This window comes from Hippocampus zosterae, chromosome 1 (genome assembly GCF_025434085.1).
Source record: "Hippocampus zosterae strain Florida chromosome 1, ASM2543408v3, whole genome shotgun sequence".
NCBI classification, from domain to species: Eukaryota; Metazoa; Chordata; class Actinopteri; order Syngnathiformes; family Syngnathidae; genus Hippocampus; species Hippocampus zosterae.
The window spans coordinates 29105752-29130000 of record NC_067451.1 but is presented as its reverse complement, the minus strand read 5'-3'; the positions used below and the strand labels follow the sequence as shown (position 1 = coordinate 29130000).

Below are 24249 nucleotides of genomic sequence, written 5' to 3'. Positions count from 1 at the left end.
TTTGCAGTAATCACACAAACTGTAGAAAAGTGCTTGAAAACTTACTGTGGGTTCACTGAATACTTCTATTTTCAAGGCGACGGATGTTGTCTATTGCATGTTTTCATAAAGAAACACCTCTGTTATGTTCAGTTCTTTAAAAAAAAAAGTCCTCCGCTTTTTGAACCTCCCAAGTTTGATCTTGTTTTATCATTATAAACAAATCCTCTATGCACACGCGCGCACACACACACATAATTCATGTTTGCTTCGGCTTAAAAAAACACTTGAGGGGGAAAAAAAGATCAATTGAGCCAAACTGAAAATAGAGTTGTAACTTCACTGCAGCTTTCATTCCAATGGGCATATCAAGTGAAATTCTATCATCAAATTAGCAATGGCAAGCTAAGTCTGACGAATATTAAGGGTACATTTTCGCACCAAACAAGTAGCAACATACATAAGATTAACAGAATTGCCCTGCTACTTTTCTGGTGACATCACATGTTGCAAGGTAACTTGTTGTTAGGCAGAATTTAGTGACCATGGTCATTCATACTTCAAGTAGCAATAAAAAGTGGAATATTTGAATCTGAAATATATTTCGAACATGCAGACATTGAAAAAAAAAGACAAACAAAACAAAACAAAAATCTATGATATAAAAATTCCAAAAGAAAAAAACACACGCGGTGCTATATATTGTACTCTTTTCTTGGCAACTCAGGCCACAGAGCAAAGAAATAACAGCAAGGCATGGCCGGAACAAAAGAGCATTGTAATAATTCGGAGTGTATAATACACTTTTCACGTTGATGGCACCCAGTGGTGTCGGGTTTTATGGCTCCTTTTGAATGATTGTTGGTTTGTGTGATACAGAAGAAAATGGCTCATCCCGTGCACACAAAAACCTGCTTGGAAAAAGGATTTGGGTTTGTATTTAACTTTGCCTTCTCAACTGACCTGCCGGCGAACATTTTAAATCAAGTCCTGGTCATTAAAAACAACAACAATATAGTTGCTTTATATGGGGAAGTGAAAAAAAACGTCGCAGTCTATAGTCTATCTATTTAAACAGGCCCACCAGGCCCTGGCCTAAAACTGCCTGTCGCCCACGTAATGATCTTTAAGATCTATAGTCTACAGATCGCGGAGGCTGCTGAGGGTAAAGCCAGAATGCTCCCACAGTGTGCAAGCGGCAAATAACAAAGTCGGAAACAAGTACGTTTGATCCCCCTGCACTCTTATCAGCCCCGTATGGTGTATCGTAAAACCTCAACAAAGTGTGACACCGTCATTTCTCCCGGTGCTTGTTCCGTGCTGACGGAAAGTTTCATAGCAAGATTCACAAAGTCGTGGATATTTGATCCAAAGTGCTTGTTCAGCCGAGTCTCTTGTTGAAAGGTCTTCCAGAAGAACCATCTGAGCTAAGCCTAACCTTAGAATAACCTAACATGAGCATAACCCCGCCGACACTGGCCTAGATCCCTAGCCAGAACCCTTAACCACCTATCACGAACACCTAACCAGAACTAGAAATCTTCACCCGACCCTAATTCCTAAACGTATATTTTTAACTGTGATTCATCCTGGTGAGGCAATTTAGAACAGATTCACATTTGCAATGCCAACTTGGCAGCAGGGAGTTGAACAAAACAGTCAAATTAAAAAAAAAAAAAAAAACAATACATTGACAAAAAAAACTGTACTGAGCGATATACCGTACAAAATACAGTATATACATCATAGCACATGCTAAACTAAAGATTCAGGTGCCGTGGTCAGGTGTGGTATCCCTAAGTGACTTTTCAAACAATTATATTTAGCTTTACAGTATTATTTATAGTTGTGTATTCATGTTGTCTCGTGTGGAACAATTAGGTTACGGTAACTACTGGAACGGAGACTGCCGGTGGTGGTTCGCATGGTGAGCAGAGAGCGAAGATACGATGGGGTCTTAACCAAGGAGTGTTTTGTAGACAAAAACAGACCAGTCAATTTGTCTCCGGTGACCAAACCCCGAATAGCTAAACTTCTGCTATTACCTTCGCCTAACCTAAAACCTAATACAATCCATAACCCCTAATGTGACTCCTATCCCAAAACTCTAACCTGCACCAAAACTCCTAACCCTATACGAACTCCTAATTGTAACTCTTGGACCCTCATCCTAACTTTCCACCACGTAAACCTGAACCCCAACTCAAACCTTAACCTATAATTTTTAACCTAACTCAACTCTTAATCTGATCACTGGTCTATAAATTGTCTTCCCTTAATCATACCCTTAACCTGCATATTGTAGAATAGAACTTTGTGCGATCAGCGACTTAGATTGTTATTAACATTCCATGATACTCCGATTGTGAAATGTTTGTATGATAAAAACCCTAAAATGAAACTAAATTTGTATTAAAAGAAAAGAAAATACGCTTTTTCATGCCTTGGCAGTGATTTCAAGTAAATGGTGTGTTTGGTTTAAAAAGAGGAAGAGTGGAGTGAAATCCCCACTTATTCAAATAGTGACGATGCAGTTGGAGTGCATGCAAGGCTGCGTGACTCACATTCTTTGGAATGATCTACTCAGAGAGCACTACGCTGGCTTCCTGTTGCAGACAATGAAGTCTGGGCAGCCTGAGAGCAAAACAGGAAACGACGTGCCGGAGGTGCATTTTTCATTTACAGTATGTGAGGGCAGCTACAAACACAAAAACAATTAGCTGAAAGTTCCCATTGCACCAACCTAGCTACCGTACTACCGTTTCACCGTGATATCCTCAATGATAATTCATGTTTAGTTTTGGATAAGCAAAAGAGCACAAAATGAATAGACAGCTTCAGTTATTGGTTTATTTGAAAGCCACTGGTGATGTAGTGGTTCACTTATTTGACTTTTGTGCACGTAGGATGGGTTCAGCTCTCTCTCAGACATGGTGAAATGTTAGTGTGAATGGTTCCCTGAGACTGAAACTTGAACCTTAACCCGTTATTCAAGACAACAACCTGGCCCAAGTCCAATCCATAACCCCAAACCCTGACTCTTTAGACAACCTCAATTCCAAAAGAGAGCTCAACCTCCTTATCCATAACCTCATCCCACTGAACAGAATAAGATGGAGGCTTAAACGTTCATATAATGAGTGACATTTAAGTTCTGAACTACCTTACTTTTTGCTCTCGCTGCAAAGTTCCAATCCAGGAACATTCCTGGAATTTTGAAACACCAATTCCAGCTGGGGGGAATAAGTGTCTAGTCATTTGATTTTGACAAAGGAGCAGATGGAACAATCGATTAAATTTCCCCATGTTGAAATGTTATGTCATCCATGAAAGATGAGTTACCGTCTGCCGCAAGTGATGGCGTTACAGTACCAAGGAAAGATGATGTCGGAAGAAAGGAAGAGTATTCATTAAATGGGGACATCGTGTTTCTATCCCTCTCTTTCGTAACGAGTGTTCCAACCAACACTGTTATTTGTTGTGGAAGCCACAGTCAGGCTGTTTATGGCTGAGATCAGCCATTCATTCTGCTGTCAATCTGAACATGGTGTTTGCTGTTGTGTCACAATATTGAAGCAGGTTATTTTTAAAGTTCTTGATGCCCTAGGAAGTTGGCCACATTTTAGTGTTTCAACCCCTCTTGCTATGTTCTGCATGTGAACCCACTCAAGGCTCCAGTGGAAATCAATGCGTGTACTCTTGTGCGTGTGCTGCACAGTCACAATAGGCCCTCATCGGCAAGCCATATCTCGACTTCATTTACTCCTCGTCGGATCATAATAAATGTCTCCTCTCCGCTGTACTCAATTACATCTTCATTAGGTTGCTAACTTGCTCCCAACTAACCATCAACGTGCATGCAGATTTTAAGTCCCTGTGACATTAATTACCAAGATAGCTGAGTCCACAGGTGACAGGAGCGAGGGCTACTCGGTGATATGTATTCTATCTTCATCTCTCGGGACCATTCAGCGTCTGGAGCCGCAGTCTCCGGTCTCATCATAGCTTCAATTCATTTTCATTTATCCACTGATGAACTCGGTTCCTTCATCATTTACTCGAGGCTGTCTCTAAACAAGATGAGTAGCTGACTTAGTGACCTTTTCCTTTCAGGTTCTGCCAATCAAGTTCGAGACGCATTATAATGAGCAGATAAACAATCGGAGAGAGTTCCCATTTCAGAAGATGACACATTACATCACATTCAATGGAAGAAGAAAGACTCAGACTGCCTACTTAGCAACCCTAAGTTCATACAGTGAAACTCCTCTACAACGAAATCATGTTTGCAGCAAGAAATTTCTCACAACAGGGTTTTTTCACTGTGGCAAATTTGATCTCAGATGTAAGCACACACACACACACACACACACAAACGTATGTGTACACGCACACATAAACGTACGTGTACTTTTTTATACCAATAGTCCAATAGTCTGTCCTTTTTAAAAGTTCCAATCCTCCGTCTCAAAAATGGGCATTTGTCCAGAACGGACAGACGGACCTCTCCATCTCGGGGACTGAATTCACATTTCTGCTTTATTGTATGTACTGAATTTATGTTACTTGTACCATTATTGTTAATAGTTTTTCCTATTCTGTTTTATTTGGACTCAATTAGAATAAACAGGTGTATTGTCCTTTACATTGGATTTAACTCTACTACTTTAGTTAAGTTCCCCTCTAATGTGTCATTTTTGGACTCATGCCTTACATCTAAGTTGTAACAGGTCTCTTGATGGTATTTTTCTCAGGCAATTGACTTTTGAATCATTAGAAGAGGCCTTCTCTTTGAATCACCGTGCATTGCTGGGCAGCTGCAACCTCTTGTGAGAATGCCTTGCAACTGTTGGTGAAGACTCTGGCTAAATATAACCAAAATAGTCCAAAATAGCAAATGTCAAACAAATACTGTTTGAACTCGTGTGACCATTTTTATGATGCTGTATATTGATCTAGAATGCAAATATTATTCAGTAGAAGACATTTACTGTATATATATATATATTTTTTCTCCATGACTATTCTCCATCCCTTTTATAATTCAGCCCCAGCTTCTGTCTCTCTCAGTGTAGGTAAAATATTTGGAGTTCAGAAAGGAGCAAATGGCTGTTGATAACACAAACAGTGAGGCAGAGTATCTTAAATATGCAGACGTCCTTTTTCTGACTACAGGTAGTTCTACACACGTAAATCCATCGGCCGACCCTTGCCACATGTGTCGACTTTCGGCAGACAGCTCTCGTTTGACGTTCAAGAAGCAAAAAACTTCTGACACTGTGACTAGAAGTAAACTACCCTCAGTGAGAGGATTTCTCATTGCGTCATTTTATTGTGGTAAAACATATCAGACTTCCGCTGTTTCATCTAGTTATGTTCTACGAATTTTCAGTCTGGCCACGAAGGAGCGTCGACTCGAATAGAGAAGCTAATTGGCCGTTAAAAACCAACATCAAAAAGTCCGACTTCGTCGTTCCAAAACAATACTAACTGATACGTACTTTCCAGTGACATTTCTTCCTTCACTCTCACCCGCCCTCCAACATCCTCTCCTTTTACCTTCACAACCCTCCCAGACTATGATGGAAAACCACAGAACTTGAGGTTGCTGCATTATGTACGTGGGGCACATTGTGTGTGAAAGCGTGCTGCGCTACCGCGTTGGTGTATATGTGTTTTCCAAAAAGTGAATATGAGGCTCGCTAAAGCGCTTTGGACAACATATGGTGTGGATAAAGTGTGATATTTGACCATTTTATTCACCATTATGATCAAATTGGATTTTTCATTTGTTGGATGATGATGCATTTGCACACGTACAATTGACAACCCGTTTAAGTTGATTTAAGATTCACTGGCTGAACGGTAAACGAAAGCAAAGCTTTTGGGTGTGCATTCGAGCTGTAATGAATAGCCACACAATTTATGGATGTTTGTCCCTCAATATGGTGAGAAGGAGGGTATAACCTGAACTGGTCACAATCGGTCATAAAGCCACAAATAGACCAACGACCATTCAGACTTCTATAGACAAAGAGTCTTGAATTAACCCAACAAGCAAGAATTTGGAGTGTTGGAGGAAGGAGCCAGGGTACCCGGACAAAACTCCACTAGCTTGCGACCGGCTAGCTGCTCTTTACTTAAGGTACATGACCTAGTGTTTGTGCTCGTAGGGGATAAAAGTTTTATTTTCATTACAATATCGTGCTTCTTCCAACACTGAACACTAATATTGTATCCAAGTCATTTTCCGTCGACATTTAATCAAAGTTTTTGGATGGTGAAAATTTGAATCTTATTCAGAGACTATTCAAAGACTTTCAATAAAAGTTATGAGAATAAAAATGTTGTAATGCGAGGAAAAAAAGTAATGCTTTTTAAAGAAATGTATTATATTTGCAGTTTTAAAGCTTAATATTTCAACTTTTATGGCTATTTCTTATTTCTTTTCAGGGTGGGCAGGTATTATTGTACACAGGATTCAGCCAATCTTGCTTATTTCTTTGGAAACAATTTGTTGACCTCCAAAGTTTCTGTTCCAAACAATGTGTGATATCTGCAAATCAAAGGTTTTTTTTCTTGTTCTTGTATTCGTGTTTTTTTTTTCTCCCTAACCTAACATCCTTACACCCTCATAAGAACATTCTGTCTCCAGAGTTGGATCGGAGGTCGCAGCCTACAGTGGTTGCAGAACAAAGCTAAAACATGCATTGTTGTTTCACGGCGCCTTTGACGCACTTCCCCTTCAAGCTGTCTTCTCCGCGTGTCTGGGCTAAATTTGTGGCTTTCCTGATGTGTTGGCAGAAGTGAAACTCAAAGCACCATCGGTACACACATACAGGAAGCGAAGTTACAGTGCACACAATGAAGAATGGTTGAGGGGGTTGCAGCAGACATCAAACGTCTGCTTTGTTATAAGACATTGCAGCAAAAATCACACCGCGGCAAAGGTGAAGCCACATTGAATGTAATTTCTTGTCAGGAATACATTTAAAATGTTGGTGGCGAAAGCAAAACGTGACCGGCAAATGCCATACTTTCTATTAGAAACTAAATCCAATGTAGTTTGATATCAACTTAAAGGGCATAAAAAGGCAAAACGTCCGACCAAACGGAGCTTTATTTTATACGCCACATGCATTCACCTTCATGACATTTGATACAAAAAGAGCAATAACAAGAACTGTACAGTGAAAAGAACAGAATATAAATGACATTTTGATATTACACAGCAGGGACTTCAAGTTAAAGTGCTGCATAGTTTTGCTACAGAGAGAGCCTCCTTAAAAAGCACGCCAGAGGAATCGGGGCGAGTTCCTGGTTTAGTACATGCAGTTGGGAATTTCAAATGAGGCATAAACATATTTGGGGGACTGGAGGCACACTTCTTCTGCCAGACAGATGGAGGTCTTATCTAGATTTGGGAATATGTCACACATCTCGAAGACGATGCTGCGGGCTCATCGTCATTCGCGGACAAGGACGCAACGTCGTCAGGGGGACTTGGGCCTCTTCTTTTTCCATTCTAATCTTAACCTTTTCCCCTAAAGCGGCGAGCGCGGGGCTCGCCTCGCTCAAACGTGCTTTGCTGTCGATCTGTCCTTCTGTTCGGCGGCAGTCGGCCATTTTGCCCCCTCCTGCAGCCTGTTTTCTCCTCCCCTCGACGGGGCTCTTCACATCTCTGCGATAGAAAAGAGATGAGGCAGATGAGGAGAGGGGCATATTGGATCTCACGCCAACGTGTGGACTGAAATGAGTCTTTTGAAGTTAGAGGGGTGAAATGATTTAGTTGTAATATTCATCATCTTTGTGGTGACAGCGCTTGTCATGAAATAGCCATGCTCTGCTGCTCACAGAAGAAGAAAATAATCATCTTCAATGTTATAATGAAATGCATATTCATGAAATTTGGCATCGGGCTTTTCATCCATCAGAGTCGTGAACAGAGGAAACACGCATCAAGAAAATATATATCGCGACTGAGCAAGATTTTATAATTTGGAGCTCGTTCACCCAAAGTCGAGACTTGCCTTGCTTGACTTTTTGCCAGGCATTTGGATCTACTTGAAATTTGAAGGTTAAAAAACTGAACTGACTTATGATTTGGGCATGGTGTACGTGACTCCTCGCATCTTTGCCAATTGGGTGAAGTCAAGAAACAGGTAAGGTACTGTATATTCTTATTACGTGTCGGTATGTCTGCGTCGTCTGCTTTGGCTGACCCAAAATAATCTGAGTGATAGATTTTTATTGATTTTTTTCTGAGACTGAGTAATGTTTCTTTGCTTCTTCCACTTACACTTCCAATTCCAGCACTTCAAATTTAGTTTTGTGCTTGTACGGCTTCCTCAAATTTTCCACGGTGAACACATCAAAGCTACCTGAAGTGCAAAAGCCTCTTTTAGAGAGGCCATTGCCCGCCACTTTTCCACCTGTTGCCAATGATGCCTCAATCTGTTCATGTAAACACACAATTTACTGCCTGTTAACTTAGGAAATCAGAACCGCAAGAGGTGCTCAGAGACTCCAAGAATGAGGATGGTACATGGTGCATGTGACTTCACCCACAACTACGATGGTTTTTCGTGTGTAAGGGTGTCAGGAAAGAATACCAAAAAAGATTGACTGATAGAAGCTCTAATTTCCTTAACTACACACCAGCAAGTTCCCGGTCCAACACATCAATGAAGCTCTCCAGCTCCCTCGTGTCTCCCAGCTTGGCTGCAAAAAGAGGACACAGAGAAAAGGAATTAGGAAAAAAAAAGCAAAAAAACAGAGCAATGGAAAGATTTTGAAGCACATCTCATTTCTTTGGTATTTCCATTGGAACAACTGCTGTGAAGTAACAGAATATCAGATGAACTGCTTTTAGACAAGGAAAATATTCACTTTTTTTTTTCTACCAACTGAGCTAAAGTTCATCCCCAAAACTTGACAGAACACAGCCTCCCACGGAGATCTGTCTGCATCACTTTGTGACGTGGAATTAGAGTAAGAGGCCCCTCCGGGTCACCCTTGTTTTGCTTCCATTGATATGTAAAAGTCCTCGCTGTGTACGTGTATGCGGGCAAATACACCTACATTTGCACCTATACAAGATACAGCACTGTGACATGGCACAAAAGGCCCATCCAAAAGGCCCATCCACAGACAGACGCTGTTGTGTAAAGCAAAAAATAAATAAATAAAAATAAACAAAGGCAAACAACGCCGCTTTAGGTGCCAAACATTATAGTGAGCACATCGAGAACAAGCGCGATCTGGACGGAGATCTGTATAGGCATACCTTTTGGTAGCAGCGTTAAGCCTGCTGTGTGCAGCTCTTCCTCGCTGGTGTTCAAACTGTTGCCCAAGGAAGCTTCACTGCCTGCGAGGAACAACAATTAGCACTTAGAAGACTGCACACGACTGCGGTCGCTAGCCACAACATATACAGTATTATATGCAGTATACAGTATCATGTATATACACAGTATTTATTGTGTATATACATGATGTGTTTGGCTGCCTGTTTTTTAAGTACCGGTAAGCAAGCTACTTTTGGATTGATGAGGGACGACTAACAGAAGGGTCCCATCCCAATTCCATCGAAGCCATTTTGGCTGAAAACAAATAAACAACAACAACTAACTAACTAACAACAAATAAATTCTTCATTTACGCAGAGCCTCTTCAACATAATGGTTGCCCCCCCCCCCCTTGGCACATGCACATATTTTGTTTTTTTTTAAACCTCAGCTATTTACATTTGAGTTTAGTTTCGTTTTGATATCGAAATGACACGCATCATTGCGCTTTCCTTACACCAAAATATTGACTTCATTAAACTGTGTGTTTAACATACAAACTCTAATACATTCAATACATTCCAATACCTGAAGCATCGAAAGAGGGAACATTTACGACTCCACCCGGATCCCCACTTCAGGGAACTTCATTACACAAATGCACTGCAGTCATTGCTAATTATTTTATGCAAACCGTAAGCTGTCAATTGAACGCACTGAGATGACGTTGATCCAGCAAATACTATTTTATAGTTGTATTCAGGTTTTTTTCTTCGGTCAAGAATTACATCTGTTTCGTGCACCAAGCAGTGCCTTATGCTGCAGGCTGCAAAATGAGAATACAAATGCGTGCTGTGACTCCCAAGGTTTTGCTTTTTTGTCACAGGCCTCCCATATGGAACATTAGAGGTCAAAAGACATTCAATGACGATCACAAAAGGGAGCAATAGAACACATTTGCTTCTTTTGTCTCATGGCCGTTGGTGATTGCATAACAGCAAGAAAAGTAATACAAAGACTTATTATGCTGTAAACAGGCATTATTATTCGAGGTGTAACATGTTGGTAGCATTACACCAACCCATTACCCGAGGGTCACGGGCGTGCTGGAACCCATCCCAGCTATTTTTGGGCAGTAGGTGGTGATACACCCTAAACTGGGTACCGGCTATTCGCAGGACACATATAGACAAACAACCATCCGCACTCACAATCACCGCTAGGCACATTTTAAAGTGTTCGTTGAACCTGCCATGAATGTTTTTTGCAATGTGGGAGGAAAACGGAGTACCCAAAGAAAACCCACGCAGGCACGGGTAGAACATCAAAAACTTCACACAGGAAAGCCGGAGTGTGGATTTGAACCCTGGACCTCTACACTGTGAGGCGGACATGCTAACTCGTGGACTACCGTGCCACCGTCGGTGCCAATCATTAAATGCAAATTAAAAGGACAAACCTTCGAGGAATTATGAAAGTGGACTATTGTTGCCACATATAGCAATATTGGATTTTAGAAGTCGATCATTTTTCTTACCGTAATCAGAGTCTTCGACCCCGCTGTCGTCCCCCAGTGCCGTGCGGCTCTTGGCCTCCATCAGCACGTGCTGGTATGTGTGTAGGCTGCTTTGAGGGGGGGCCTGCAGCTCATTCACCACATCCTGGAACTCTTGCAGCAGATCATGCAGCTCCAGCTCAAAGCCTGAATGGAAAATGTGACACCGCTTTATGACAAATTACTAAAGAGTGTGAGCGCGTGGAGAAAACTTCATCACAACCGTTTTTTAGATGGAATATAAGTGTTAGTAAGCAGTTTTGTTTTTTTAAAAAATCACCTACGGTGTTTTGAGGGTCATACAGAAAAAATATCTTCATGATCTTGAGACTGATATGAAATATAGCCAAAGCCGACACTGGAAGGTGAGTTGGTTGGAGTGCAAGTATGCGAATAAACAAACTGTTAAAAGTGTTACACTGATAATAATATTTGAATCAAAGCTGAAACGCTGCATTTCTTTGCAATGACGATCCAACATTTAAAGATAAGCACATTTCTTATTTCCTTGAAAAGAAGAAAGCAGTCCCGTGTGGACTATACTGATGTTAAGACATTGACAAATCCGTTTGGAATCGAAATATATGCGCACAATTTTGGGAAGGGAAAAATAATCTGCACTTGTGGAATGACTGTGGTGCAAATAAAAACAAAAAGTGACATATGAAACATAACAGCTGTGATTAAAAAAAATGACGAGGTGGGCAAAAAGTGAGCAGTTTAAATACGATGTGACTGGGCTACAAATAGGTTTTAAGAACGTCAAATATAGCTTACAGCTTCTCGGAGAACACTTCTATTGGTGACTGCTTCTTCTTAAATGGCTGTCTGTTCCCCATCAGTGCACCACTTGAAAACTAATGGCTCATATAGATGCTGGACTCACCTGAAGTCACTCCTGAGGACATAGTGGCGCAAACCTAGGGAAGAAACAGACAGCAGACTGCTGGGATCAAGGCGTTTCAAGGCTGACTGGAGCTGACCGTAGTTCTCTTATACTGTGCTGAGAAAGGGGGAAGGAGGAGCCAGACTGAGGCAGGAAAACTTGACATTTACTGTAAGTGGAAAGAAATGGGAGGAAAGACAAAACAGCACAGCAGGGAAGGGCTATTACGCAACTTAGGCTGAGGCTAAAATGTTTTTTTCTTTGAAATACGTGCTGTGGAATTCCTCCTTTCACTTCCTTAGAATGCTTCATAGCATCCATAGCAATGTATTAAACAATGTTTTTATTAAACAAACAAACTTAAAATGTATTAAACAAACAAATTAAACAAATTATCATTATCGATGCAATATGTGTGCCCAATATCCCCTAAAATGCACCCAAATGCTTTGGAAAATTCAAAGTGCCTTTTTGTAAAGGTGCCTTTTTTTCTGACGAGTTCAACAATAAGTCGAGCCAGACTAGACATGGTGTTACTTGACGCAAAAACATGTAACGGGTGCTGAAATCCCAGCACACTCTCCATAATACCTCGGCAATATCTTTGGTACTGGACTCTCAAACTTTTAATGAGCATCTCCGGTCTCCGGTCTCGGCATCAGAAAATAACACAAGACAGATAAACAAATAAACTCTATCGTGCTCATCTAAATACTGTAGGTATAAATATATTTTCAATTTTAAAAATGTTGTTCGCGAAATGACATTTTTTTTTATTAGAAAAAAAAAGAAAAACTACTGATTATGTTTACAAAATTAACTAACTGAAGCAAAAATGTCCATATTAGCCTTTGTCAGTTTATATAATGAATGAGTTTTGGGGGTTCATTTCAAACATATGTAGCCGGGTCTTTGGAAAGACTGGACTGGACACAAAATAATTTTTAGGTGGGCTTTATTCCTGACTGAACAATGAAGAATTGTTCAGCATTAAGATGAAAGACTGAGATCTTAACTGAATTTTAAAAGAGGTCGAACAGGGATCTAAGAGATCAAAGGAAATTATTTAACAGATTACAGACAATTACACCCCAATAGACAACAGCAGTGGCTTGCTTAAGAGGAAAACAGAAATAAAAATACATTATTTACAAGCCACAATACTTCTTAGTGCAGAACAAATAATCATTACAACCCAATGTTTTGAGATGCAGCCACACTTACTCGATATGTTCCGGTGTGTTGGGTGTGTGTACAAAGCACGTGGTCAAACACAAATGATCTCCCCTCTAAAGAACAGATAACACAGTTCATAGAATTTACAGAAAAAAAAACATATTTACATCTTATAACATTGCGAACACTTACGCTGTACAGCTGTTCACACGACTCACTAGTGGTAGATTTCAAACTCCAACCCAAACCACTCCAGATATTGTGCTCTACAAATACCATTCAACTAATTAATCATCTGTCCAAAATTAACACCTAACATGCGTCATGGTAAACTAGTTACCAATTACCTGAATATCGCCAGGGTTACGAGGACGATCATGGGTGTATCAAGTTGGGACAAGCAGTGGGCACAGTTCAGCGACTACCCTCCTTTACGTGCATGTCACCCTTTCTGGTCTGATTCTCACACGCTGCATATGTTCCCGCGTGTTTTGATCTAGTGTGGCTCTTAAAGTGACAGTGCTACATTTGTTAAACAAGGAAGCCTTCACTACAAGCATCTAAGTAAGGTTCACCTGGTTACACATATGCTATTTATTTCGGGATATCGGGATTCATATCTGTTGCGACGGAAGAAGGAAGGTTTAGTTTACATCACCAGGTAAAGTTAGCACTCAACAATTACTCCATATAAAACTACGGTAATAATAAAACAGGTATAAAAAATAAACAAACTTGCTCCTAAACACAAGAAAAAAATAACTGGAAAAAACGTCAAAGCAGAATACAAAACTAACTATATTGAAAAATCCCACACGACGTATGATAATTATAGTTCACTGCCAGAGGCGCCACTTCCTGGTTGTGTTTCCCCAACTGCTGGTCCTGTACATCACTCGTTTAATAGTGACTTCATTTGTCTTATTCCAATCTCAGTGGAAATGGACTCCAACCCTCCCGTCAAAGGGTGTCAACATAATTAATGGGAGGAATGCTGAATGTGAGCGAATGGTGCTGAATTTGACACATTCATCCTATCGAATGTGCTTTCTAGAGTGGGAAAATATATGCATTAAAAAGGTCCTTCATGAGAAATGACCGAGTTGAGATGATTACTTGCAATAAATGACATTTTGAGCTGCGCAGGTAGGCGTTGCCGCCTCTGCGCTTAAGGATTCTCTTGCTGCTAGGGAACATGAGGTAAAGGGGATTGTGAATCTCTTTACTGGGCTGAAATACAGCAGCTCAGTCAAGAGTCAAGTCGGACGAAATGCCATGCATATCAAATTCTTGTGGCGTCTCGTTAATGTGTGACAGGGAGAATCCCGGTGCGTTGTTAATCACCTCATGCGTACCTTCACAAAAACACAAACGAACTTAAGATGAGATGGAGCTGTGGAAGAGGAGTTTGGTGTGAGCAAGCATGTGACTGTGAGTCGGGAAGACACCCCATTTCCTTCATTAAACAGATGCTCAGCTCTCTCTAAATGTAAAGAGAGCTGAGCACTCGGGCATGAAGTTGAAACTTTATCTCTACCTGGGAAAACTCCAGTAGGCTGTCAGGCTGAAATAAAACCAGGATGTCAAATCATGAGAAAAATGAAATACACCGGGTTGTTTTCTTTCTTTTTTTGTGTGTGAAGAGGGGCGGGGCGTGGGGAGGCTGGGGAGGCTGGGGGATAACACATCCTTCTCACAGCTGGTTCTTTCCCTCATAAGAATCTGCTGGTTGCGGGCCTTCCAGACAGCATAAGTGGAAGAAAAGGAGTGAGGCATGTTGGCCAGCTCACTAACTCTTTCCAGATCCGGACCAGTTTGTGACTCGGGGATATCGGCGGATAGATGCAGCAGAGGGAATTTCAACACCGCTGAGCAGCAGATGGATTGTGAAGTAGGCTTCCTCCCGGGGACTAAATCAAGAGATGCGTTCTTGCACACAATGTCATGTGACCCTCAGAAGACCTTGCACAGTTTATCACAAACATCAATAAGTAGGAGAATGTACCGTACGGTAACATTGAGCGAGAGGGTGTATGTTGCAGAATTACTAATCGTGGTGTTTTTATCATGTACTGGAAGTGGGATGGAGGTACTTTAGCAAGCCATGAAAATATGATGACATCATCCCATGATAACAATGTGACGGCGTAATAAAGGAATGCGACACAGTAAACACTCGACAGCAATGGTGGACATTTTTTGTTGTTCTGCTTGGCATGTGTCCTTCCTAATCCCATTGTCTCATAGAGGAGACAATTCTATCAACTACTGTCATGATTTAAGTGTCGAGCTCCACCCTTTAAGCACTTCTCTGAAGGCCCAAAAATTGCATTCAGAGCAGGGTGACAATCCATTTGGAGTTTTCATGATAGCTAGTTACTTAGTCCATGTGTTTTGACTTTTGTTTTAGTTTTAGTATATTCTGTTTCAGTCTTTTATTTAATATTTGTTGACTGTAAGATAAAGATAAAAAGGGTCATAAAGTAATTTTTTTTTAAACTTTAAGCAACTGTTGGACCTCTCTTTTTCTGCATAGCAGTCCAGTAAATACCAAAATAAATATCTTTAAAATAAACCTGAGAGCGGGCGGCCCGGTCGTCCGGTGGTTAGCACGTCGACTTCACAGCGCAGAGGTTCAATTCGAGCTCTGGCCTTCCTGTGATGAGTTTGCATGTTCTCCCCATGCTTGCGTGGGTTTTCTCCGGGTCCTCCGGTTTCCTCCCACATGTCAGGCTGATTGAACACTCCAAATTTTCCCTAAGTGCGAGTGTGAGCATGGATGGTTGTTTGTCTGTGTGTGCCCTGCGATTGGCTGGCAACCGGTTCAGGGTGTCCCCCGCCTACTGCCCGAAGACAGCTGGCATAGGCTCCAGCACCCAGACTGAACTGTACTTGGTCGAAGATCAGCCATGTCAATCACTATACCTACCAGCGGACTGTAACTGTGTTCGGGAACCTGAAGGAAGGCTCTCGAGCTTCGACTTGAAATGAGATCACTTTATCATGCAAATAATGAATCCCATTTCACAAGTGATCACTTCAACTACTTGGGGATATATAATAGTCACAGTGAAAGATGTTACTGACAAGTGTCCAAGATTTTTCCTAGGACGCATCTCCAGAGATGGACCACAGAACATGCCGGTGGCTCAGGTCAGCGCCGCGGATCCAGATATACTCACCCGAGTGTCAAAGTCGGTGTGCGAGCCAAAAAACTCTTTCGCCTCGGCAGCCTTACTGGGCACAGCCGACAACAACACAACATCCACATTGGCACACAAGCTATTGATGTTGTAATGGTTAGCTAGTAGCCACGACTACGTCCCACCCAACACGTGAGTATCATTATACTGTATACATTGTCCGGAATAGAAAGCAGACACCAGTGATAACTATTCTGAACACAGCAGTCCATCAAGGTAAGACGCATGCGTGTCACAGAACCAGCCTCCACCTAACTGGTGTTCTGGGAGTTGATTGACAGCACCTTTTAAGACACCTCACTTTGAATGTTTTGCTTTTAAACTTTGAGATGTGAGAATGACAAATATCTGCTTTCCACATCAAATATGTTGTGATGGAAGGTGAACATCTTATTTTATCTGGCAGTGCACTGGTGATTATCTGAAGCTCTCTGACATCATTTACTTCCAAACATGTCATCCAGGTGTGAAAAAATGTCACAGGGAACCCGTAAACAGTGGGAGGAAAACAACTGACCATTAACATGCAAGCAGCGTACACAAGCTGAACAAACACGGCACACACATTTGACCACGCTACAGGTCTACTGACCCCCCTAGATTCTCGTTTGAGATGCTGCGGACATCAAATTCTGAGGCATTCCTGCAAGTTTTATGTTTCTCCTGGTAGTCTGATTCCACCAACAAATATTCCGGCTGGGATTTGTTAGCTGTTTGTGTAGCTGGAAGCTACACAAACAAGCGCCAAAGTCATATCAAGTATCAAGTCAAGTATCAAGTACCAAGTATTTTATTGTCGAATGTGCCGTATGTGCAACATAAAGCACAGATGAAATTTGAAGTTGCTTTCTGTTGTGTTTGGAAATGGCGTCTTTGCGTGTTTGAAATATGCTCGATAAATAAGACGTCAGCGTTTGTTGTGGGGCAACATATAGGTCGCTGCATTGTGGACGGTCATGAAGGACAGCACCTCTGCTTAGCACCGGTGTGGAAATGAATCTGCTGGTGAATGACAGAACAGTGGGTGGATCTTTGCCACCTGGACGGTGTCCCATGACTTTTTGGTTCAAACAGTTTCAAAGGGTCGTCTGACACATTCAGTGTGCCATCTTCTAGCTTGGTGTTGACAGCTGTTCTATACCGCAGCGACTGGGGGAAGAAATCAACAACAGAGCAAGGGCACTTTGATGAGAATAATAAGAAGGCACGCGAAGACAAATACGCCTTAAATGAAAGTCAGAATAAAGCAAGTAACCCGTGTTATCTTCACTTGCACGCTGCCAGGAAAGAACTAAGCCTGCATGCGAGATAAATGTTTCTCAAAGGCTTCTCTTATTTTAATACATATTTTTTTAATTTGTTGAATTTTCTGACAACGTTTGTCAACAGTGAAACTGCAAAAGTCTTTTACTATAAAGCGGTGTTTACCAACCTTGATTGAGCCAAGGCACATTTTCATGTTGGAAAAACATCTCGGGGCACGCCCTGAAATCAAGTCACCGACAAAAATGGCAGAAAAAGTACATACACGGGTTAATTATAGTATGCGCTTTCTGCCATCAACAAAGCTAGTGCTCAGAGCATTTAATTGTTCTGCCTGTCACTATACGTAAATGGCATAAAGAGACGGACAAAGACAAAGTTGTAGTCAGTAAATAATAAAGTCAATTTCCCACAACGCGCCTGATTATCTCTCGCTCATGGTTGGGAACCATAGCTATAAAACATTGACATTTTTAAAACGACATCGACCTTTCCCAAATAGGTACAGTAGGTGCATGTTAGGATCGAGTGAAGGGATGAACAATAGAAATGATTTCTATTGCTACCGACATTATGGCTGTCCAGTGTCCAAGTGCAAACACTACTTTCTGGACTTTTTACTCAGATGAGAATCTCAGCATTCTCCTCGACTATGTCCAACCAATGAAGGCGCATGTTTTTGTGCGGATTTATCATGTTCGGGATATGACCACTGAAACATTGTAAAATATGACACACAAAACATACAGTGACAACTGAATATGAACATTTAAAGGTATATGTTAGACGTTTTAGAATCCTGGTAACAAAATTGTCTGATGAGCATTTTTTTTTCTTCTCTCTGGAAAAAAAGCACAAAAACTGACATCTGAAGGTTTTTCCGAGAATGATGTGTATGTTGATAAGGTTTGCATAATGTAGAAGAAGATCGTTCAAAGAACTGTAATTGTTGAAATGAGTTTGTAAGTAGCATGTCTTCCTCACAGCTTAACATCAAAACTCACCCGTAGATATGAAAGGTTGTTTGTCTGTACAAGGTCTGACATTGGACTCGCCACGGGTCCAAAAACTATTGCTAGCATAACAAGAAAACAATGAAAATATCTTCTTTTTTTTAATGGTCCCCAAAGAAGGTTAGTAATTACTAATCTGGGACTTTAGCTGTAGAAAGTTTGAGATGTTCTGACTCTACATGATGTACAATCAACAATTATATACCCCGCAGGTCTATTTATCGGATTCCAAGGTAATTACTTGAATACATTTCCAGGGACAAAAAAAATGGAGTCAAAATATCAAGGACATAAAGCAGTACCTGCGAGGGCACACTGGAGGGATAAGCCATGGTCCTCCTAAATAGAGTTCAATGCTCAACTATCTTTTGCAATGAGTAGCTCTGTGAGTGGCTCTAAGAAAGAAATAATAATAAAAATAAGCACTTGATGTTCCTGAATTGCTACAGTTACCAGAAAATTGAGGACATCACAGCAAGGTATCACTAAAACCCTCATAATATCCTTAGCCAAAGGGAATGTATACAATGCATCCTGATTTATCTAGCACTTTCACAACCGCTGCAGCTGTAACAAAGCGCTTAACATAAAGTAAAATAGCAAACACAACACGTAACATAAAACACGGACAGTCATGCAGTCCTAACCACTTTTCCCTCACACGCTTGTTGTTGAAAGCAGTTTGAGGCGAAAGAGGAGAGACATCTCCACTGAACAAAACGGGGCTGTGAAAAATGCTGTCCGGCACCGATAGTCAATGGCGCCGACATTCCTCCCAATAAAAATCTGTGCTGCTACAGGCGTGCTGCCGAGAAGGCGCAACCACCAAGCACAGATTCTTCTCCTTTGACAAATGTTGTAGTCAAAAAACGCCGAAAACAGTCCACATCAGCTCCACACGACGAAACAGCAAACACCAGGTGACATAACAAAAGACAAAAACAATACAAAAACAACATAAAAAGGCAAGGCTCTCGAAGAGCACTTCCTGACGCCTGCCTACTCGGGTGCCACAGTACTCCGTTTGAACCCCCTGCCCCCCCCACACACACACATACCCATTCACGCACACACTTTAAACTAGGTAATGGACTGCTGATGTGATTGGCTCTTATCAAGTCGGTGAGTAAAGTAGTTAGACACATAAAGGAGGTGCAATGTTCCTTCTGTATGGAGGTAGTGAAAGTTGCCAGAGAGGAAGCCCCGAGATGACCGCAGCAGAGGGAAAGTACAAGGTAATGTCTATGCTTCTCTCCCACAGAGTTGAATGGCAACCCAAAGCTGCATATGACTCCAACTTAACGTGCTCATTGTTTGGAGGCAAAGAAAATACACTGGTTAAAAAAAGCACAAGGTATCAATCTAAGAAGTACTCTGGACACAGTCGGGTCAAAAATAACGCAAACTGACTCAAAACTGGTCTGACTCAACTTTTGAGGTAAGTTATTTAGAACCCAAAAGTAAATGAATAACTCAAAAAGGTGTGTCAGTCCCTTCTCAACACAATTTGGGTTATTTTTGACCCAACTGTTTCTAGAGTACACCTTTCTGATGGGTTTTCCGCAAAACAATCCAGGAAATTGGGTCAACCAAATTGAGCCAAATTGGGTTATTTGTGACCCAACTGCTTTTCGAGTGTACTGACAGTAAAGCGTGACGGTGGCAGCATCATACTTAATGTCAGCTTTTCTTTGCTAGAACTGGGGCACTAGACAAGGTGAAGGGAATTATGAACAGTTCCAAAATAGCAATCAGCGCACAAAAACTTCAGGGGAGCAAACAAACAAGCAAACGAAAAAAATCTTCTTTACATAGCAGCAGGTGTATCTTTCTCAAAAATATTTTTTTACATCATTTTAGTTGTGCAGGTTAATGATCAGAGTTTTGAAAAGATATCATCTCGTCTTTTATATCGCAAAACCTTGCACTGAATAGGCGTGTGTAGACTTTTTAAAACCACTGTATGCCATCTATGCAGTTTCATAATCATTAGTATGGTCGTGTTTGCGCAGTCTTGCAAACAAAATAACTAATTTCAATTTGAGGCAGCAGTAATAACTTCTCACCCATGAGGAGGAAAAGGAGTGGATGGGGGAAAAAATCCCAAATGAGAGGTAGTAAAACATGATGTAACAGCCTGGTTAGAGGAGAGCAAGCCTTGTATAACATGGCAGTCTCTCTGAGGATTTTGTGGCTGCTGACTCCAAAATAAATTATCTAATGGGACTATAGTATGAGAGTAAGTAGATTAATTTGGAGAGGAAATAAAAAGCTCCATGACAACGTCACACATCCACCATTTGTAATATAATATATTCTATTAAATGTACTCATGTGGGATATAAATTAAAACACGTTTAGGAAAATAAATCTTGCGCTTGCTGATAACAGCTAACATTTTTCACGACCGGATTATGAAATGTTAAAGAGATGCAAAGGATAAGTGTATGTGCTGAGATTTGGAAGACGTTGTGGCAGAGGAAAGCTGCCACCTTGTGGTCGTAATTCAGCTCAGTCTCATCATTTATTTGTTTGTTTTTTTTGTCCAAGGGGGTTGAGCTGAATGGGAGCACACACTCTGCTCCTCTCCATGAGGCTCACCTGAGATCAATGATGCTGCATGCAGCCCTGTTCCCAAAATGCACACTCAAGAGGAGCACATCCATTTTTATTGAAGAGAACTTCTGATCGTGGCTGGTGATACTGCATGGAAAGATGGTTTGGCTCCAACCCAATTCGTAGGATTATTTCTGGTACATACAGCAATGAAAATGATCAACACTTTCTTTTTTCTGCTTTTGTATTCAGAGAACATTTCTGTGGTAATGCAAATAATTATCTAAAGAGGCATCATGCAGTATGTGCAATGATATCTCACACAGTAGGATTTGGATTATTGGAAGTGACACATTTTTACTTATGAAAGCTTCTAAGGAGAAATGTAGATGAACCAGCTGGGAAATATAAAGTAAAAGAAAGAGTAACGGTTGAAGAACAAGATGAAGTTTGGCTTACTGTTAGCTTGCCTGGAATTTACATTGTAGCTAAAGTCTTTTGCTGGGGGAAAGTGGCCTACTTTCTTCCGCGTTTTCCTTAATTTCGGATGATGATGATGTTAGTTATCCAAACACAGGCAGGAGACGATGAACAGTACCTTTGAAGGTTTTATTTGCAGAATATTCCGGGCACCCGCGGTTTACAGACAATGGCTGCGGATCACGAGTGAAAAGAAACAAGGGATTCACAACATATTTATATCGTCAGAAAGGCGGTACAGAAACTTATGGTGCGACTTTCGTTTTTCCTAAACCGATTCTTAGCTTGTATCAACCCATCTCAAAAAGTCTCCAGTAAGCAGTGTATCAAGGCTAACAGGTGCTTCCACGGACGCACCTGGTTTACTGCGGGCACGAGAATCTTACACATGCTAGACGAAATATGAGGGAAGACACACTTCAGTGCTCTATTATAATCAAATTTTGTCAAGAAACACAAAAGACCACGGCAGAGGTTTGACAAGACTAAATATGAGTCGAAGACACAATTCATCATAGAGTCTTATTCTTTTGTGGTGAATGGAGGCGATTTCTGGCATGTACAAATGTGCGGCCACACAAGGCAGCATAATCGTCAAAGGGAGATGGGGAAACACCGCCAAGTTTTTTTGTTTCTGTTGCTCAATGACATGGCATATACGCCTTGAAAACATCAGTTTACAAATGAGCCAAACTAGTACATTGTGGTAAACTGTGTTGTTACTATGCCAATCCCCCATGAACCCATAACTCCAACACCAGCTATTTATAAAAGTCAGGAGGGACATTTGTGGAAGCAGTTGTGAAAAAAAGGAATACATGTAATATGTATAAATAAACTTTAGAGATAGGTATATAATTTATACCTTCTACTCAGTTGCGGGAGCAGAGAGCAGCACATTTATTGACGCAAGGTCAAGGAATTACCTAGCAGTGGTGGTTTAGGTTTGAGACTCGGGTTCACCAACCTTTTTGAGACTTCTTAGTTGATGATTTTACACAATAATTAAACAGTTGAACAGTTTAGAGAGGGCTGGCCTGAAGGACAGCACAGAGGCACTCATCCTGGCTGCTCAGGAGCAGGCCTTGAGCACCAGAGCCATCGAGGCGCAGATATACCACACCAGACAAGACCCAAGGTGTAGGTTGTGCAAAGAGGCACCTGAGACGATCCAACACATAACTGCAGGGTGTAAGATGCTGGCAGGGAAAGCCTACATGGAACACCATAACCAGGTGGCTGGCATAGTTTACCGAAACATCTGTGCGGATTATGGACTGGAAACCCCAAGGTCAAAATGGGAAACACCTCCGAAGGTGGTGGAGAATGACAGAGTGAAGATCCTGTGGGACTTCCAGATCCAGACTGACAAGATGGTAATGGCGAACCAACCAGATATCGTGATCATAGATAAAGGGCAGAGGAAAGCCGTTGTAGTGGATGTAGCGGTCCCAAGTGATGGAAACATCAGGAAGAAGGAACATGAGAAACTCGAGAAATACCAAGGGCTCAGAGAGGAGCTGGAGAGAGCCTGGAAGGTAGAGGTGACAGTCGTGCCTGTGGTGGTCGGAGCACTCGGGGCAGTGACCCCCAAACTAGATGAGTGGTTGCAACAGATCCCGGGAACAACATCGGACATCTCAGTCCAGAAATGTGCAGTGCTGAGAACAGCAAGGATACTGCGCAGAACCCTCAAGCTTCCTGGCCTCTGGCAGAGGACCCGAGCTGAATGAGGGACGTACACCACCCGAGGGGTGAGACGAGAATTTATTTATTTTTATTTTTTTATGTGTGTGTGTGTGGAGCATTTTTTAAAATTAAACAAATGATAAGTTTTGCAACATTATGAGAAAATCACAAATTCTCATTACTGCTGAGCTATTTTTAGAACGGCCCCTGGACTCCTCATGTGCTCCTTGGGGGTTTACCTAGTGCAGGGGTGGCCAACCAATCAGAGACGAAGAGCCAATTTTTTTACTGTGTTACTGCAAAGAGCCACATCTCACACACGCGCACACACCTACACACACACACACACGAGCTGCAGTGGTTACTTACTAAATCGGTATTTGACCAAAGATCGACTTTTGAAGCTACAAACCTCCCTCAATTGACCCGATCATGCACATGCCTGCATGCACACATGCAGGCGCCTAACCACGCACACACGCTGAGATGAGCAACATCCGAAACGTGGACGAACTTGAACGAAATTGAAACACACAGACACAGTTTATTTTTCGCCCCCATTTCCTCCTCCTAACGCTCGCGCTCGACTTGGGACCAGTCCGCTGGCTCTCGGTCGATCGCGATTGACGTATTGGGCACCACTGCTTTAAAATCTGAGGTAATTCGCTGACTACCTTAGCGTTGAGCGCTGAGCATTGTTGTTTGCGCATGAGCAGTGATTCAGTTCTCATCTGAATGGTTGGGGCATGTCAATCAAGTAACAGGATTGATGATAGGCTGACGAAGTCAGTTCTGTGTATTTGGCGCAGTTTGAATGGCAGCGCCACCGACGAGGCGTTTTCGACGCTTGTCATTTGAAAGCCCGGGAGCCGCGTGTTGGCCACCAGTGACCTAGTGCATGCGGTGCACACACATGCCCACACACACACACACACACACACATACATATGTGTATATATATATATATATATATATATATATATATATATATATATATATATATATATATACACACACACACACACACACACAGTGTACACACTTATGTACACGCCTGCGCGCGCACACACACGCACGCACAAAATATGGGTCCACGGAAATGAATGAAATAAATTGCTTCAAATATAAAAGAATTGACTCAAAGTCTTTTTCATAATGTGGA

General features: G+C 41.6%; 2 protein-coding genes across 3 annotated transcripts in view; one reads left to right on the top strand and one right to left on the bottom strand.

Moving 5' to 3' along the window:
- Positions 1-24249, top strand: part of LOC127607514 (sideroflexin-1) — a 204409-nt gene that overhangs the window by 57372 nt on the left and 122788 nt on the right. The gene's annotated exons all lie outside the window — the stretch shown is intronic.
- si:dkey-27i16.2 (regulator of cell cycle RGCC-like) lies at positions 7082-11875 on the bottom strand. 2 transcript variants are annotated; one of them, XM_052076994.1, is made up of 5 exons: positions 11708-11875; positions 10804-10968; positions 9266-9346; positions 8638-8700; positions 7082-7660 (listed from the first exon to the last, which is right to left on the bottom strand). In XM_052076994.1, the coding sequence occupies exons 1-5, from the start codon at positions 11727-11729 to the stop codon at positions 7653-7655; spliced, it is 339 nt and encodes a 112-aa protein (XP_051932954.1). In that variant the 5' UTR covers positions 11730-11875; the 3' UTR covers positions 7082-7652. The 2 variants fall into 2 exon arrangements, with proteins under 2 accessions (XP_051932954.1, XP_051932964.1); XM_052077004.1 differs by lacking the exon at positions 7082-7660 and having other exon boundaries at positions 8630-8700.